This window comes from Uloborus diversus, chromosome 10 (assembly GCF_026930045.1).
Source record: "Uloborus diversus isolate 005 chromosome 10, Udiv.v.3.1, whole genome shotgun sequence".
Classification (NCBI taxonomy): domain Eukaryota; kingdom Metazoa; phylum Arthropoda; class Arachnida; order Araneae; family Uloboridae; genus Uloborus; species Uloborus diversus.
In genome coordinates this window covers 29,465,524-29,486,180 of record NC_072740.1, presented here as the reverse complement: position 1 = coordinate 29,486,180, position 20,657 = coordinate 29,465,524, and the positions used below count along the sequence as shown (strand labels likewise).

General features: G+C 32.3%; 1 protein-coding gene across 1 annotated transcript in view; it reads right to left on the bottom strand.

The window, feature by feature from the left end:
- LOC129231813 (telomerase protein component 1-like) overlaps positions 1 to 20,657 on the bottom strand; it is a 210,155-nt gene that overhangs the window by 175,281 nt on the left and 14,217 nt on the right. The window contains exons 5-9 of the mRNA XM_054866192.1: positions 16,402 to 16,437; positions 11,931 to 12,091; positions 11,426 to 11,560; positions 10,843 to 11,004; positions 209 to 326 (exon numbers count right to left, since the gene is read on the bottom strand). Of these exons, the coding sequence (XP_054722167.1) occupies positions 209 to 326; positions 10,843 to 11,004; positions 11,426 to 11,560; positions 11,931 to 12,080 (565 nt within the window). The 5' untranslated portion in view covers positions 12,081 to 12,091; positions 16,402 to 16,437. The remainder of the gene's footprint in view (positions 1 to 208; positions 327 to 10,842; positions 11,005 to 11,425; positions 11,561 to 11,930; positions 12,092 to 16,401; positions 16,438 to 20,657) is intronic.

The window sequence follows — 20,657 nt, the reverse complement described above, 5'->3', positions numbered from 1 at the left end:
GTACTTAGTTCTGTTTCTTTAATCATTGTCTATTCTTAACTTTTCCAAAAAACATATTTGTTTTTTTAGCAATTGTCAAGCAGAGTAGCATATTTAGCTGTGGTATTATTTTTAAGATGTGCAATTTATTTTACCACTTGGAAGTTTTATTTTCTGATGCAATGACAAATTTATCATATAATATTACACACAAATATGAGACACATACCAAGTTGATATTCATCAAATTTTGAAAAGGAATTTTTCAAAACTTTGCGTAAAGCACTAGGAAAAGAAGTGTGAAGATGTAGAGTGAAGCACTTCTTTTTTGCTTCTACAGCCAGCACCTAAACAAATATACTTTGGTACAGAAAAATAATTTTCTAACATTTAATATAATACTCATAATCATAATATAAACAAGGGATGTAGATTCTTTTTGATACAGAGAGTCACAGAAATGTGAAGTTATTATGTTGAAGGCTAATTTAGGTAACGTTCTGCTAAAATCACAAAAATACACTGGGTAATTAGCACTGTATTTGGAGATAACATGTATAATTTACAGTAGTGTAGCTAAATACTTCACTGAGAGGCAATGGAAAATAATTATTAACTGTAAATATTCACCTAAAAATATACAAAGTTAGGAAGCAGCAGGTAGTAAGACTTAACATAGTCATTGAAAGTTTTGTAACTAAGCATAAGATAGTTAAAAATAATAAAAACATTTAAATGCATATTTTGACGTATGAAGATGCACAATACTCCATTGATCTTAAATATAAAATTCAAAGTATGTAACACTAAATCAAAACTATGTTTAATGGGATGGTTGGGATTATAACTTTTTTTTTTCAGTACTGGAATTAGTATTAGTTGTAGCAAGACAGAAAACAGCAAGAATGGTCTGATATTACCAGGTGTACAATATGAAATGCGAATTTCAGACAACACATGCTGCACCAAGGTAATTTTTCTATAAACATTTCACACTACGCCATTTTGTTGTGTGATCAACAAGTGTTAGAAGAGCATGAGATATAAATTGAAAAATATCTGCATAGTGCTGTGCTGTTGCACTCAATATGTCAAAGTTAATACCAAACAAAGAGTATTGTCAGACAGCATTAATGATTTTGCATTCTATCAAAGAAAACTGCTGCCAAATCATAGAAATTACTTCAAGAAGCTAATGATGAGCATGTTTCTTTGCAAGTGGTGTGAATGATGGTTTCAAAATCTCAAATGTGGTGAACTTTGCAGAAAGACAATGCTCTGCGTTTGGTGAGACTCAAAGGGATGGTCTGTTATGAGCTGTTATAACCTGGAGAAACAGTTAATCTTAAAGGTTATCAACAATGATACTGATCTGAACTGTTAACTACTCGAAAAAAGGTCAGAATGCTGAAAGTGGCAACACAAAGTCTTTTATCTTCATGCTCAGTGCTTCATTATCTATGGAAAAATGGGTTTGCAACATGTTGGAAGCACTCAGCCAGGAAGTTATACACCATGTGGCTTACTCACTAGACTTTGCTCTTTCCGATTACCATTTATTTGCACCGATGGGTCATTCACTTGGTGAGCAGCACTTCACTTTGTAGGGAGATGTGAAAAAATGGCTTGGCAAATGGTTCACAGAAAAAGAAGAAGCTTTTTTATTAGAGTGGTATTCACATATTGCCTGAATGATGCATATTTTGAATAAAGAACTTTTTATTCATCTTATGAGATTAACATGTTTCTTCTTTTTTTTTCAAATCTGCACTTGATAACCCGTATACCTGGTATGTTTCTAGCTTTGGACAAATTGAAATCCTCATCTGAAAAGTTTGTTCGCAGAGGATGAGAGTTTGTGAAATCGAAATCTCTATGGAAAACTATGCACTAGGTAAAGTACTCATATTACATATACTATCAACACTAATAGATATTTTATTATTTGTTTTTGGCAAAATAACAACAAAAAAAAAAAGTCTAAACACAGTCATCCAAAAATTCAGATTGCAAGATCAAAGTCTGCTGACCAATTTTGAACTAATGCATTTGTTTACAGTAATAGAAGATGAAGTCACAGTTTGAATGAAAGATATTATTTTCTTCCCTGAGATTTTCTAGTGCTGGAACTCTTAGGAAAGAACTACTTTGGCCTTATATCAAATTTGTAAAAAAAGAGATTTTTGCTAGTTTCAGTAAATTAAAACGAATGAGAAATCACATTGCTCCAATAGAATTTTTTTCAGAACTAACAAGCAGTTTGTAAAATGGTGAGAGCTTGGAAATAAGAGGCATAAAATTGAATGAACTGCATAAGTAGTTCCACTGTAGGCAGCCTAGTTGATAGGGAATATGGTTGTTGAGCTCTGAATGTTCTGATTGGACCTCTGAATGGCTCAGGGTCTGGCGGTTCTGAGTTCAGACCCTGACACTGTCAAATACCCATCCTGTACATGGGGTGTAGGTTCTAGTAAAGTTAGTGGGTCCAAACGTCCTGTGGTTAGTAGCTAGCAATTAACCTGGGTGCATAGTTGCTGGAAATGTTCAGAGCAAAGCCTTAATTATAGAGGCGAGGCTGCAATCAGTCAAGGCCAAAGTTTGACTCCTTCCCATTAAGGAGTCTCACTCTACTAAGAGCCACTTCCTTCTGAACAGTGATTGTTGGCTCTGTCATCTTTACAGAAGTTTTTTTCTGTCAGCATCTGCCATTTGAATACATTCAAATGACTGGATCATGTCCCTACGTATTCACTTTTGCTCATGACTGTTCAGATTTGGCATTTTAAGTCTAGTTTCATAATCTAAATCAAAGAGCTTATTTACAAACCTAGTAGCCCTCCTCTGAACAATTTCCAATAAATAATATCTTTTCAGGATAAAACTGAACAGCATACTCCAAATGAAGTTTGCTAAATCCAACATTCTGCTTGTTTTGCTACTTGCAAGGCTGCACTGTTAAAGAAATTTTAAGTTCTGACATATTAAGACACTCAGATCGATGACTTATTGCTTTACTATCTTTACTATTAATAGATCCTGATAAATAGCAGCATTTCTGCTTATTCCAGAAAGCGTTTTTTGTCATCTTACCCAGGATTGCCAACCTTTTAGAAACTATTTCAGGAGCACCTGTTGTGATTTAGAGGAGCATTTTGAAATTTTGCAGAGCAGCTCTGTATTTTTTATAAAGTCAATTGAAAAACACCACTTATTTGAAATTGTTTTTAAGCTTTGATAATCATTTTAAGCACTAGTTATAAAAATAATTATAAAAAAAATAAAACAACTGTAAACACTATGTCACGCATTGAGTAAAAGCATCTTTAATTAATCATCTCATATCAGCAGAAGAGAGGTGAAGGAGTACTTGCACGGATCGCAATCGCTTGAAAACGCTCGGTCCGAAAATGGGACATGGCAATGATGAGCATTCAAGTCTTCAGCAAAAAGTAAAATCTAAGGAAGGTCTATAAAGGTCTATAAAAGGTTGTGAAGGTTTAAGTGGAAGATGGTATAGTAGACAAAAATGAGCGAGTGTTACAGAAGCGGATGCAAACTGATTTTGATATGCATAAATGCTAACGCTTGCACCATCACTCTTAAGCCTTTTCCCCTACCCACCCACGGCATGAAGTTCCAAACATTTTTCTATCCTAGAAAGACTGTGTGTCAGAAAAAATCCTGAATAGAAGATCACAGCAGAAGGGAGGTGAAAGGGTGTTTATGCACTCGACCAGGAAATGCGGAGCAAAATAACTTCTTCACAGAGCTGTGGAGTTTTGCTATTTTTATAGAGCACCTCCGCAAAATTCGGAGCAGTTGGCAACCCTTCAATGGTCCTTAAACTAAACCTTGTGAAATAGTGCATAAAACATTAATGCACTGAGAATGATTATCTCAAACAACTCTTTGCTTCCCCTTTTAGTTAGCCCTTTTCTACCACAAATTAGTTTTTCTTCCCATTCAAATAAAAATCTTATATTCTAGTTTTCCTAGAAGAAAAAAATGCAGTATCTTATTGAAACTTACTTGAAAAAAAAATGTAAACAACATTTGAACACTTAATATTATCTTAAGTCATTGCAATCCTGACACAGACATGCAAAAGATTAATTGCACAGGATCTACCTCCCTTAACCTATTCTGCACCATACATTATTCCTTTCAAAAAACAAAAAAAAGATCTTCCCTAGGGAACATAAAATCGTGAGCTGTTGAAATAGTTTTTGCAGAAATGAGAGAAAAGAGGGATCAATAAAACCAAACGCATGTTGTAGTAATAGTTTATATAAAAAACACTGGGAAAATGTATTTAGAATAAAGGGAATGCTCCCATCACTTTAAATTAAGTTCTCATTCCAATCAACCAGTGGGTTAACTTGATTGTAACATTTAAAAATACAATTAACTTTTATTCAAGATTGGTAACTTTGAGTATATTTTAGAATAAATATATGAATAAAGAGTACACTGAAGAGCCAAAAACATTATGACCACCTACTCAGTAATGTGTAGCTATACTATTTTGTATTCAAAATAGTTGCAACTTGTCTGCCATGGATACCACAATTTATTAGCAGATGCCTACAGATAGTTTGTACCAAATGTCTAAGCAGAGGTCACACTAAGTGGAGGCATTCTAACATGGTGGGTAGAGTGGTTCAAAAATACATGTAAAAAAAAAGTTTATCCTAGATAAAAGGACAACCCTCAATTTTTTTAGACTTGTGGATAGTAATACACTGGAAGAATTTTAGCTTCCTATTTCAACTGAAAGAGGGTGCTTAACCCCTTCCCCAAACTTTATTATTATCGGGAGGGGGTTAACAAAATACTTTGAACTGGAAAAACAATGCTACGTATTATTATATGCAGAAGTAATATGCATATAAATTGCAATAAAATAATTATTTACAAAAAAACAGCTGGGGAAATTAAATTTTTCTAAATTTGTGACATTTTCTATGGTATGGCTAATGATGAATTGATGGGTCATTGAGTATCCTCTTAAAATTTGAGTAAGAACATAAAACTTTTGCAGCATAATACTATTAGTGAGTCTTAAAAAATATATGGGGTGTCCCGGATTCTAGCTGAAAAAAAGTTTTTTTGAACCACCCTAATGGTGGGGTTTGCTCTCTGAGCTGCATCTCTATAAAAGCTCAAGAATGCTCTACTGGATAAAAACCTGGTGAGTTAAGTTGCCGGGACATTAAGTATAACTCATCAGTGGCGGCAATTCAGGGGGAGCGGAGACCCCCCCCCCCCATTTTTCTTTTCTTTTTAATTCAATTTAGAAACCAAAACTCAAAATTATAAAAAAAAGCAGAAATGTCAAAATTTTCAGAACATAATTATTTGTTTTATTTCGTTGATGAAACATTATTTAACACAAGCAGTTCCTTTTAATTTATGTATTCATTGTTTAGATATTAGTATATCAATTGTTTTACTTAAACAAGCCATACTTGTTCAATGAAATTATTACTAAGTGTTTCTGACATCTCAAAATACTTTGGGATAAGTAATGTAAGTCTGATTCATGTCTAAGTGTTTCTTCAGGGAAAGTTATTCTGTACAAAATTCATCAAAATCTTAATAAAAACGTGAGTTTAGTTGCTAGATATTTACATCTATGACCACTCATTTGCTCTCAAAATCAGCCCTAGCAAAATTTTGCATTTTTTTCCTTTCCTTCCCCCTCCCTCACACACACTTTGTTTTAGTCCCGATCCCCGCTCTAGAACACATCATTAACTCCAACACAATGCGAGTCTCGTGATACGGGTTGTGGTCTTCTTGAAAGTTTCCATTTCCAGATCCGAAGAAAGACGCTATGCAAGTGTGCGACTGGTCTGCAGTGATGTTCAGATGTTCTGTAGCTTTCATAACCTATTCTACCACAACTAGTGATTGCAATACCGGTACACCCATATACCAAGTACCAGTATTTGGAGCTATTTTGCAATTCCGTAATACCAATATTTGCTGGGGTAGAATATCGGTTTTTTGGGTATTAGCAAAAAAAAATGTTTTTAATTTAACTATATATAATCGGATACCTACTGTTATTTGAAACATAATTTTCTTTTTTTTTTTGAGCAGACAGTACCAAAATGAAGCTTCTGAATAAAAATTTGTTTTCAAAAGCACAAAGTTATAGAATATGAATGAATAAAAGTAACGGAAAGATTACAAAATGATATTTTCATCACTAGATGGTATGATAAACCACACTTTCATGAGTTTATGTGAACTACATTTTTATTTTCTCAGTTTCCTTGACTTGTCCTCTTGTGAAAATAAATTTTAAGTGCAATTACGAATGTGTTTGTGCTATGAAAAATTTGTTCCAAACATCAATTGCAGCAATTTTTTTATGATATTTTTTTTAAATATTTGTCTTTACAGTACTGAATTTCGGGAAAAACTTTTTCTTGATAGTATAACAAACAGTAATTTGTTGTCACCAGTATTAGAGTGCTGTTCTGTCTTGCGATTCCAAGCGAGATAATATTTATAATGCCTCGAACATTTGCAAAGAAGTAAGGTATAATCAGTTGGAACATATTTTCAGATACTTACATAATTGTAAAGAATTTCAAAAAAGAAACAAAAACGAAGAAAAAGAAACTAACAAGATCAAATACATCCTAAATGTCAAACCAAAGAGATAATAAAAAGCAAACACAATTCTATTCTGACCAAGGGAAAATTGTTGAAGATAATGTTAATGCTGGAAAAGAATTTTCGCTCGAAGAACATACAATTAACTACCAATAATAATGATTAAAAAATAAAACCACTCACAACACAAAAGAAACACACTCACTCACAAAAATGATTTTTTCAAAACCAACAATTTAAAGAACAAATAATTTGAAAATGAAGGACTTCCAGGCAACTAAGGAGTTGTATCCAGCATTATTAACAGTACCACCGGCCTGTGCGAATCCAGAAAGAATTTTCAACTGCAGGAAATTTGTTTATTAAAATGAGTTCCAGGCTTAGTGGGTGCTAAATAGATGCATTATGTTTCTCGCTATTATTGATTTTTTATTATGATATTTGTGCCTTCATTTTATTTGTGTTCACAATAAGTAACTAATGCACTTTTGGCACAAAATAATAATATATGGCAACAGAATATGGTGTTTTTGAATGTTTTTTGGGGAAATTTCTACTACCGGTATTCCGGTATCACGTTTAAAAAATATCAAATACCAGTATTGCATTTTTGATCCGGTATTGCAATCCCTAACCACAACTGAGGGTCCCATAGCCACTCATGAGAATGTTGCCTAAAGCATAATGTTCCCACCACCCCTGTGTATTACACGTTGTAGATGAAGGGATCAACTGCTCGCAGAGAAGATGGCGTACCCGGACATGACCAGTGAAATGATAAATAACGATTTGCCATAAATCTGATCAAGCAACTTTCTTCCACTTAAATATGATCCAATCTTGATGTTCCTGGGCCAACTGTAGGCATTGTTAACAATAACGCTTGTTCGAAAGAGATATACGGGTGGGACAGCTGGCTGCCCATTAGGGTGGTCCTTATTTATATGGGAAAATTTTTTTTCCGGAATTCAACAAGTGACGCCCCCTAGTTTTGTGACACTATAATAAAAAGTAACGTGTGCAAAATTTGAACTCGATCGGTCAATAATAACACGTGCCCCTAGGCCGCTGAACTTGAACACTTTTGATAATTTTCCCACAAATTTTCCGAGTTTTTACTTCAGACCCAGTACATCGTTTCTCCTAGGTTTCCAAAATATTTTTACAGTGAGATAGCACTAAAATTAACCTTTTTAATTACTTTATATCATCTAAAGATTTTACTTTGAATAAGAATGAAATAATGCTTTTTAAACTTTCCTTAATCGTACGCTTTTGTCAATGTATCTTGATAGTGTGTATTTTTTTTTTGATAGTCTTGGACGGTCTGTAAAATAAATTGCTTTGTGACTTATATTTGGTAAATTGGTTGTGAAATTCTTTGATTAATATATTGTGCTCTTCTTTCAGTTGTATCATTCACAATTTTCAGTATTTTAACAATCTCTCTTCCCTTTAAATAGCTTAAGCATTTTGCCGTGAATCAGGATCAAATAGGAAAAAATCTTTTAGTATTTGCAACTTATTAAACAATTTTATTGACTCGTAATTGATTCTATAAAGAGGAAGATCTTTACTAAGAAAGTATTCTAAATCATCTACTGCTATCTGAAATTTGTTAAACAGTCATCAGACACGTCTTCCTTATCACAAGCATTTTTTGAACTAGTCTTTTTCTATCTTCAAAGTTAATTCCTTCATCCAATACGAACAAAGCTACTAGTTTATCCCCTAAATACCATAAGTGATTTATGAATTTTCCAATCACTGCTTCTGCTGCATGTTTGTCGTCATTTTGTACGCTGCTAGTTTTTCAGGGATATTATATTATTCAAAGGAGCCTCGATTGGGTTGCTACAAAAAAACATATCTTCATACAGAATTTAATTGTAAAAGAGCTTTGTAAACAGCATTGAAGGGACTTTCTTTTCATGTAAGGTCAATTTAAATTGTTTCCTAAATATAAAAATTTTCAAACAAAAATTCCTTTTGCCACCCATGTGGCTCAGGGATAAGCTCCAGGTTGCCGAAAACATATACCTGTAGGGGGAAATTCACCAGGAAATATTATTACAAGTTATGAGAATTCTCTGTAATCTTTCTCAATTCCGCTTTTTACGAACAATAATATGTCATCCACTTCGTCTTTTAGAATTTAAGTGGTATGTGTACTTGATTGAAATGTTTTAAGTTCTGAATAATGGAGATCTTTCCACAAATTTTGAAGCACTTAAATAATTGAATATCTGATCTAGAACTAAGAACGGCAAGAACTTCTTTAAGGACACACTCTGCAGTACGATTTCAAGTGCATGATGATGGCAATCCAAATGTAATATATCACAGTTCAGTTTTTGCTCTAAAAAATTGCATGCACAATTTATACGGTTGGTATTGCAAGTCGTTGTATCAAACACTACAGTAGAACAGTTAGCAATAAAGAACTATCATCTAAGATATCATATACAACTGAAGAAATATCTAAAAAATTCCGAGTAGCTGTTCAATATTAGGACCTGAAGCTATCACGGTAATCCTGTCGACGTTCTTTTTCCAGTTACATCTGGATGTAGCTTTGTATTCCAGTAAATAACTACAGAATCTAAATTTAAATTCAGGAAATTTAATTTTACCTCTCGAAGAATTTCTTTTGCTCTCTCAAGGAATGTACGATTGATCACTAGGTCATTTGGATTTAAATTTACTGCATCTACATAGGCTGTAAAGAAATGAACAACATCTTTATCCCTAATATGGCATTTGTCTAACAGTGATGAAAGGCAAGGAGATATTAATAGTTGTCAAGCTTTTTTGCATTGTGGTACACCAGCTGTAGAAAACAAAAGTTCAACAGGTTAGGATAGATACCCATTTCAGTTTCTAAATCTTGTGAATCGCAAGAATTTGATGATAAAAAAGGACTATGTACTGAAATAGAAGAAAATTAATTTAAAGTATAGATTTCTACATTGTTCCGATCTGGATATTATTTCTTAATTTATATTTTAGCTATGGAAAATACAGTATATTTTTATGTTAGCAGTAATCAAGGATTTTTCGAAAGTTATATTTTAAAAATTAAAAATTGCATAAGCATTTAGGTATGTTTATAACTAAAGAACAGCGAAATAAAATATAATTGCAATTACTTATATTTACAGCATTGAAACCTTGCGACTCTATTTGACACACCTAATTTATACACAGGGAATTTTGTAAATCCACACCCCCAAAGCCTGGAGGAGGCAATTTGTTGTTGTCAATGATCGTTCATGGCCTTGGTCATTCATTAATAGACTATAGAATCCCTTTAGTCCATCTTGATGGGAAGAAACGTTCCCCTACCGCTTGGTTGGAACAAGCGCAGAAGAGCGGTATGCTTGACCCAAGGCCATTGGTGTACATTTTATTCTCTGTAACATGTTAAATTTTACTGAATGAAAGTGAGAAAATGGTCGATCTGGAAGTAGCAGCACCTATTGAGGTTCAAAATTACGTTAGAATATTTATTCTAGAATATTTTATTATATATAAAACGTTAGAATATTTTTACATGAAAATGAGAAAATCCGCAATTTTTTCTTCGAAACTCAAAAAAGGGGACCCTAGGGGCACGTGTTAATATTCATGGATTGACTTTAAATTTTGCAAGGATCATTTATTTGTACAATGGAACAAATTGAGGGGGCGTCGCGTAAAATATCTGCAACTTCAAAAATAAGGACCACCCTACTGCCCATATTGCCAACAGTTTCTGCTGAACTGTGTGTGTCGAAACACATGTACTTGGCCTTGTATTGTACTCAACTGTCAACTGAGCCACTGTCTGGTCTCTATTTAGATAACCAAGCGGAATAGTGTCTGATGTCGTTTTTCTTTAATGACACATGGGCCTCTTGCTGCTGGTTTCAGCATCAATTTTCCAGTTTTCATAAATACTAACAACAAAGATTGTGAATAACCTACCAGTCATGCAGTTTTGGAGATACTCATTTTGAGCCTTTAAGCCAATAAAATCTGTCTATCAGATCCGTTCAGTTCAGCTGTCTTTCCCATCACTTGCAAAAGTAAGCGCAAGAATAATCCCTTACCTTTCCTAGTAACAGTTAAATACCATTCACACTTAATCATGTGTCCTTCATTTGATCCAAAGAAGTTCATTAAAAAATGTGAGGGGTGTGGTCATAATGTTTTGGTTCATCAGTGTAAATGCTATAAAGTAAGAAAATATAGTACTTGGTAATGCTCTCCAACATCAATCCAATCTGATGGCAAAACTATACTAGTTTTAAAATACTTCTCCAAGAATATACGAGTACTTTCATAGAAGGCTGCATAAGAAAGCAGGAAATTTGCAACAGATCTAATATGAAGTTCTTGACGTGCATAAAGTGCAACCTGTAAAGTAAATTTTATTAGCTCTATTTTGCTTTCAAGACATTTACAAAAAACATATTGAACATTTTTTACATGTATGAATCATTAAAGTATTTTAGAATTGAAACAATAAAGGCAACATATGCACTTGATTCTTATCAATTCTTTATATGATCTTTATGACAATTATAGGTTTAAGCAATGCAACAAAGGGAGATATTCAGCTAAAATTAATCTTTAACAATCAAGGAACATTGAAATTTTCATTTAAACTTCAACGAATTTAGAAACAATCAAGCTAGAACCATTTGCGAAATGAGATTCTTTGTCATAAAATGACTCAACAAACGAAAAACCACATAAAGAGCTCAGAGTTATGAACTAGCAAAATATCTTAAATTAATGTAAAACATTGTTTTAGAAAAACAAAGATTCATGGTACCTTCAAAATAAACTCTGGATCTAATTGTCGAACATCATCAGCACATTTTTTCAACAACAACCTATATTCGTCACATGGACTTTTAAGATTGGCAGAGTACATTAATGCCAAGCTTGTAATATTCAAAAGTTGAATCTGCAAAAAAAGAAGAAAAAAAATCCTTTTTTTTTCACACTAGAGAGAAAAACTATGCTGCCATGCTAAGCACAAAAGTTGTATCTGCAATTCTTCACAGAATTGAGTTACTGTCCCCAAATTGGTTCTTTCTCAGCAATTTAATACAATGTGCCATTGCATGTAAATAGGAAATATTGGGAACAAATAATAATTAAGTGGCATCTGAAACAAGTAAATGAAGGTATGAAACTTTTTAAATTCAGCTGCAGATAACATTCCTTTGCTTAGCAGAGCAGTATTGGACATAGTAATGTTAAAGTCACTTACTGTATCAACATAATGGCATTAAAAAAACAGCAAAAATGTTTAATTTGAAATTCATAAATACCTTTTTTAGTTTGTTTTTTTGAGCATTCTTTAACTGTAGTGCATCAGGCTGTTCATCAAGTGATAAGAATAAACTTGATTGCTTTACTTCTGATACAGTATCTAGCTTGAAGTTATATGATGGCATTTCATTAATTTCCTGAACTTGCATTTGTGGTATACCTTTTTTAAAAATAATGCAAATTAAATACACTGATGCATATAAACTATCATCAACAATGCAAATAAAAATTAATTGAGGAGTAGATATTTTCTTAACCTGAATTCACTTAACATTTAAAAACATTTTGATGGGGATGTCAAATGTTTTTTCAGAGCATATATCCCTATGAATAAATCAAGGCAATTGATAAACAGTGCATCTGGATTACTTCAACTGTTGAGCTAACATTAAACATTGCACTTTCACACATCACACATTTAGTACTAGAGAAAATTTATGCTACAGTGTCGAAAATTTTTCTTGTAAAGAACATTATAAACTTTCAACAACACTTTCAGCTAGAATACTCAAATCATTTATTTTGAACAACAAATGAAAAAAGAGCACCTTTTCCAAGATGAACTAAATGGAAACTTGTTTTTAAAATTACAGTACACAAAGCAAGAGCAATGTATTTTTTTTTTTTTTTTTTTTTATGAAACTTGCATTAAAACATAATTTTTATTTTTGGCAATAAATTTGTACCTTAAAAAAAGGGGAAAATTTTCACTTTTTTTTTTTTTTTTCATGGAGCAAAATTTAAAAAAAAAAATATTTTTCAAGTGAAATATTTCCTATTTGATTATCAAAAATATTTGTGATCAAATGAATGAGTAAATAAATGAATGAATGAATAAATGATTAGAGAATGAAATAATCAGCAAATAAATTAATTAACTAATATATGAGTCAGATAAATGAGCAAATAAAATAGTAATTGAACAAGAAAATAAATGAATGAATAAACTAATGAGTCACTAAATGAACGAATGCAAATGAATTAATTAAAAAATGAATATGTGTGTCATTTAATAAATCATTGAATAAATTAGGGAAATAAACTATTTCACTTTGCTACATCCACTTTACCTCATATTCACTTGAAATATTGTACAAAACATTTAAAATATAAATAAGCAGAGTTACCAACCTCACAAAGTGAAAAATCAGGAAATTGTTTGCAACTAGAATAGTTTTGCAATCTTTTTGTGCACAAAGCTAGAACACTGCACGTTTGAACTCTCCGATATTTTTGAACTTCTTATCACGCCATAGCGAGCACATTTCGAAAGCATTTTACTTATTTTTCTGATGCTAAATGCTTGTTGCCAAACAGTCTGAGGCTAAGCATTGATAGAAGGTAGTGCACTTTACTTACATGGCAGGTTACTCCAAAAAAAAATTTCACGATTCTTACTCATGGCCCAAGACCGTCAGAGAGTTAAAAGTCCAAACTACTAAAATCATATAAATATATATAAATATATATCGTAAACCGGGGTTACTTTGATACAGGTTTCGCATATTTTGTATTGTAGCACCCTCATTTTTCAAGATATTTCAACAGTTCTTGAACCAAACGATAGCTTTGAATAGGGGGGGAGGGGGTCATTTTTTTTTATTAATGTTACCCCATCATCCGGGGTTACTTTGTAACAACGTGTTTTCTCGATCTAAAACGACTGTTTCAGTGATTTGTAATAAAGTTACCCCATCCCCACATAAATCAGTGTTGCCAAAACTATTTTACTGTTTTAATCAATTGGCGATGTCAGCACACTTTGAAAAGTGATTCTTGAAACCCTGAGACCACCAGGGGGTCGCCAATTGTAAAATTAAGCCCACCAGAATGGTTCAAAAATAAAAAACAGGTTTTTATAAAGTTACCCCGTCAGTCTAAAGTAACCCCAGTTTACGGTACGAGGGCAATACACAAAGTGAACTATGAATTGATGTAAAAAACAAACCAGCACAGTGGGAAAAAATTTTTACACATCAAAGGCACTATTCTCTTCTATTTTTCAACATAGTCACCCTCATTATTCAAGCACTTGTCATACCGTTTTACTAGTTCCTTCTGCATAAAAAGTGGCTGCCTGCAATTTTAACAAACGTGTCACAGCATTTTTAAGTTCCTTGTTATCAGCAAAATGTTGTCCTCCAAGTCACTTCTTCATTGCAGTGAACAGATGACAATCAGAAGGAGTCAAGTCCGTGTTGTAGGGAGAGTGTTGAAACTTATCCTATTTGAATTACCAAAAATCAACTCCTGTTCTTACAGCGGTATGAAGGAGCATGTTATCGAGCAAGTGAGCAGCACACAATTCACAATGGATATCTGCTGCTGCTGACAGTTTTTTGGTCCAAAACTACCTGCACCTCACAGTTTGCAGGATTTTCTATGGTGACACACATTATATCGTGTTATAACTAGTGAACTCTCGGCCCTACAACACTCTCACTTGCTCACTGGAAGCTTATTGGATTGCACATTGCTTGTGCATTTGATTGAGGGTGCTCTGAAACGTACTTCCAGCACCAGACCCAAACGGCGGTTACTTTCCCATTTACCCTTGTGTATATATATATATATCAAAAACATGGCCGCGAATGTAAACTGGGAGAAAAAGTATTTTTGTCTTTCAGAGAAAGTTAGCTTCTCTGAATATTCTTCAAAATCATTTACCTTTTTCGTGGATTACATGTTCAGCATATTTAAGCACAAATAAAGTAGCCAAAAAGTAATTTTATTTGTTTTATAACATTTAGCTTTATTAATAGTATAATTTTCCAATTAGAAAACTAAAATAACAAGCTAGTCAGATAAAATATTGTTAGGGGAGAAAAACAACAATTCAAATTTATGAAACTGTTGTACAATTGTATGGAGCAGGTTCCAAAAATGTTGCCAAATATGTGGGCCAAAGCTTCAGCTTATGGATAATTGAATACTAAAATTATTAGTATTGTTAGGTTAATTCATTCAAAATTTCTTTCCAAAGCATTAGTACTTTATTTCTGCATTAATTCCACAACTGGAAAGTCTAAAAGCGCTGAGGAAGGGATAATTTATTAAGAAATGTGGAAGACTAAATAATAGGGAGAAATGGCACCCCTGATAAAGAGATAGGAAAAAATAAAATATGGTGGGGCTATCAGGATGGCCTGGCATTGCTTCGTGATAGAGCAACTTCTTCTGCTGGAAAATATGGTATCAGAAAATTATGAAACTTAAATAAAAATAACAGAAAAAAATAAACATCTGGAATAAAAAAAAAAAAGACTTTTTAGGACTTCTAAGAAATGTACTAATGATAATATATATATATATATATATATATATATATATATATATATATATATATATATATATATATATATATTTCACACTAGTATACACTATATAGAGACACTATATGCAATAACTCTTACAGCATTAAGATATTGCTTAAGTTAAAGTGGGTAAAATAATCCTTATTTAATGTCTGAATTCCATATTTAGTAGATAAGTAGCTCTTCATTACAGCATCAAATTCTTAATATTAGAATACTAGATTATTCTTTGCTCTGCTCAAAATATTAACAAAGTCATCAAAATTAAAATTTTTATTTATTTGTTTTTAAATATACAAATAGAATCAGTAAAGAATCATGTTGCTTCATACGGGAGCTATTGACATAATAATGTAGTAGTAGAAGTACTTTAAGAAGTATAACTTTCTTTTAATATCTCTTCTCTATGCATAAATTTTACAATCAAAATACTTAAAATTTTGAAAACAAGAGCATTTTTTGAGTTTCAGCAACGGATGCAAAATGTAAATCAATCAAAAACCACTCTTATATTTAAATTTTCATTGATTTTTCAGGGTGTCTCAAAAGGTTGTTGCCAATCTGAATATGCTAGTCTGTCATACCTTGACAAAAACGATTAACATAGGAACTTGTGTCCGAAAATGTGAACAATGACTGCTAGAGGGAAATGTTTGTAGGCATAGAGGGAGAGAAAGAAATGATGCCGAAAGAGGTTTCAATATGTTTTCTCATTAAAGATTATAACTAAATTACGGAAAATGTTCAAAATTCCTTCTATTTGCAACAATGCAAGCTTCACAACGTCGGTGCATGGATTCACGGAGCCATTCAAAATGCGCAGGTGCGTCACGGATACATGCTGCTGCTTCTACCATCCTGGCGATGAGATCTGTGTCTGATGTCATTTTGGCCAAATCATATCAGACAATTCTTCATTAAAAATCCGATTCATCATTCTCCTGCAAGGTCATCATCTGAAATGATCACGCTTCCTACTCTCCCATCAGCCTGCCCTCTAGCTATCGCTGCTCAGATTTTCGGACACAAGTTACTATGTAAATCTTGTTTGTCAAGTTATGACAGACCCGTGTATGTTCAACTTGGCAATGACCTTTTGAGACACCCTGTATATGTAGCATTGAATTAATGTTATCAAGTTTTGTAAGATATTTACCTCCAGGCGGAGCAGGTAAACCAATTTGAATGAAAGCTAAATGAAAAAAATTAGGTGTTTTAAAAAGAAATAAAGTTATGCAAGGAAAATAATTTAACAACAACTATTTTTTTATATTCATTATTTTTTTCATACTTTAACATGGAAATAATGTAACATGGACAACAGACATCATATACATTTTAAATAATCTTCATTAATATTTTAAGAGTGATAGGACTCAGTATTTGCACCAAAAATAATCTTTCCTCAAAAGCAGTCAGAAAAACAAACCCTCCCAATTGTTGGTCTTTGACACTGCACCTATATTTAGCAACTTACATTGTGAACGTTCAAGAGAAATTCCTGGTTATGAAGTATAATACTTGACTTTTGATTTGAAAATACATCTAGGCTAAACATTGTACCTACCTGGTTAAATTAATTATTCAAAACAGCTGAAAGCAAAACATTAACTTCCTCAAATTCAGTAATTTTCATTTATATGCAATCATAAATTCCAAGTTTCATAAAAGACTAGTAAACAATTTGCTCTTTGCCAAAATACTGTCTATTCAATACCCCTAAATTTAGACAAAAATTTAAATCACCAACTAATGTTAGCAAGGTCATATTTATTTTTTTAAAAAATCTCTTTAATACTTGAATGTTTAAGGGAAATATTTTAAGAGTCAAAACGAGGTTGCTTTATTTAAAGGAGAAACAGTTTAATTAAGTTCAAATGGTACTAATTTGCTAACCAGGCATACATTAACTTAAATTTTAGGAAGAAACAGCCTCATTAAAAATTAAAATTCTAAATAAATTGCAAACAAAAAAAAAAAAAAGAGAACCAAAGAAAAAGCTTTAATCACAGCTAGGAGGGCACCAGTCAATTTACTGATCTTCAATGAAGATCAAAAACCCTCTTGAAACAGTTCATGCCATTGAAAGTAGCAGCAGTTTTCATTAAACGTTGCAATTGATTTTCAGATTTGAAAACCTTAAAACAATGATCCCAGATTGTGAAATTTGTGTAGATGTTAAGCTCATAAACGTCTTCAATTTCAATAAATTTAAAAAATTGGATCACGTGTCTTCTGACTAGCTATTGCTCAAGACACTAGTGGCTCGACATCGATAAAAATATCCATATGTCAAAAACATTGATGTTCAAAATTAAAACATCCATAATATTGATTCATCGATCCACAAACATTGAACTTCTTGTATGCATTTTAAACACAAATACTTTCATAAGAAAAGTGAATACATAACCTGTAAGTAGTAATCTATATCTAAAGTTTTGGAACTGGCTAAGCAAAGTCAATAATTATAACAACAATGGTTGTGTAAATGAATCATTAAAAATACCAAGTAATAAAGAGGAAGTATCTGTTACATACCTTTAAAACACAAAACATTTAAAATCAACTTAAACTAATAAGAATAATTTTATAACACCATTTAATGCTCCAACAGAGTAATATAAACTTAAAGAATTGAACATAGTTGGGAAATTGCTAATATTTTTAAGAATAGGTAATATGAAAAATAAAAATGAAAAAAAAAGCATAAGAAAAAAAAAATGTGTTCCAAGAAAATTTATTTTTACTGAGTTGAATTGTACACAGAGTCCTTACTGATATTATAAATGTGAAAGTGAGTTTGTGTGTTTGAAACGTTTTACACCCTAACTACTCAACTGATCATCATGAAATTTTGCATAAACATTACCAGGAGAGCAGAATAGAACAGAGGGCAAGGCAGTTGAGAACCAAGGTAAGTCTCTCATCAGTTTGGTTGCTAGGTCACCCTCCTGTCATAAAACTTATATAATTTATTCTACTTCAATTCCTAGCCAGATCCTCAAAAGGGCTGGGTCCTTAGTTTTGGCTAGGCTGACATGGCCTCTCTTCAGCCCTCACTGAGAATATCTTTCATCAATAAAAACCCACTGAATCTTTCAATTTTTAATTTTAGCTTTTTTTGGCATAAAATGGTTGTTTTTACCTGAAATAAATATCGTATCATCTCAATTTTAGTTCCATTGGATAGCCCATGAAAAATATGCCTTTAGAAAAAAATTTTCTATGGATTTGAAAACTCCAAGCACCTAAATTAACCAGAAAAAAATACGATCATTTTTAAGTAAAACTCAATTTTAAATTGAAAATTTATCATCAGCAGGAACTGTGCTAAAATTAGCATGAAGAAACTATTGAGAAAAAATACCTGAATAAACATATCTTGCCACTTTTTGCTTGAGTGAGAACAAATAAAATTCTTGTTTTTGCTTTGAGGCTTTTTCAGTAATGGCAGAATTTAAAAATTTCCCTCTGATTATATTTTCACATTTTTTTTTTAACTGTCTGCAGAAGATAATCAAGGATTTTTGCAGCATTATTGGAGTTCCACTGTTAAGTTTAATCTAATCAGAACTTATAGATTTGTCGTATACGTTTTTTCAGAATGGTTGATGCTGTTGTGGATTTTGAGGGACTGACGTTGATATTCTAATGAGGACTTTTGGAGAACTAAAACAAAGGAGTTTTTTTTTTTTTTTTTTGAAGCTACTGCTACAATACACACAACAATGTTACATGGGGTTTAAAAAAAACAACATTGCTATTTTGAAATTTTTTCTCTTTCGGAAAAAGGTTTTTGAGCTATTTCCCTTATCAAGATAGATATTTTTAGAAAGACTGTTGATGTTACATACTTGAAAACTGTAACTCTTACTCTAACAGGGATTTTCAGAAACATGTCCTAATAGGGAATTTTAAGGAGTGTCTTTCTCTTTCTTATTGAGAGTTTGGGGAACTTCTGTCCTCACTTTAATGGGAATTTTTAGGGACTGTTGTCTTTACTCTGACGGGGGTTTTATTGACTGTTGTGCTCACTCAAGTAATGATTTTTTAGGAACTAATGTCGAAATTAAACTGGAAATTTATACGGACTGCTAACACTATTGAGAAACTGTTGCCTTTGTTTAAATGCCCCTTTTAGCAAAATCTCCCAATTCATTAGAGAAAGGGGAGGGGGATTTCTAAAATAGACAATTCTCAGTGAAGAACACTCTTATACCTGTATTGAAAGCTAATAACAAATACATAATAGTCTGTGCATAATGAATCACTGTAAACAAATATTTGAAATATGGTACCTATCTTTTAAACAAGAATAGAGGAACTTTTTGCTGCATTACATACAGGGAAAAGTTTCAGTAAACTAGATTTGTATAATGCACATGATCAATTAGGTTTGGAAGATGAAATAAAAAAGTTACACACCTTATAGTATTTAAACAGTTAATCATTTACCTTTTGGAATTAAAGTAGCTTGCACTATTTTAAAAAAGATAATTAGAAATGCTAAAGAAAATGTTAGGAAATTATCTAAAAAATAAATCAAACTAATTTCCATTCTATAACTGCAAGAGCTTCCAAGTTACTCTTGCTAACAAAACTGCCACGAGCCAACCAAACATCAACATCAAAGCTATCGAATCTACGATGCAAAAAAAGCATCTAACGAAATTGAGCCGATAGTTAAGTTTATGGTGGTCGATTTGCAGAAACGAAAAGCGTCTTTGAGCACAGGCAAACCTATGGATTTGCATGGATATTTTCTACAAATACTTAACAAAGCCTGGAATGCGAACAATTTCCTAGATGACATTTTAGTTACAGGGAGGAATAAAAAGGAGCATTTAAAACATAGGGAGGCTTTAGGCCTAGATTGTAAAATGAGTTGTTTTAGATTAAATTAAATAACTAAATTGATTTTTTAAAGATAGTATTAAATACTTTGGTGAAAACGGTTTAACAAAATTGATGTAAATACTAAGGGTATTTCTTTTGTAGATTTTTCATGTTCTATATCCCTTAAAGAGTTTTCACCCGTATGATTAATTACTATTGATGATTATTAAAAATTTAGCATCAAAAATGAAACTGTTGTATGACATACTGCAAAAGGATGCCGAGTTCAAATATAACAATCTTTTTAATGCAGCATCAAACCTCACTACTATCCTATCAAATTGTTCTTGCCTTACACAAAGTATTAAAAGAGTTCAAAAAACATAATTTGTGCAATACAAAAAGAGAAATAAACTGGAAAAAGATGTGCTGTGTTTATAATATCTATTGGTGCAGGCTAACAATCAACAAGCAGTAGAGTATTTTACATAATACCACTGTTAAGTTTCAGCAATCACTTTTCTCAGCATCTTTCATGCATCCAGTTTTCAATCAGTACTTATAACATTTCAA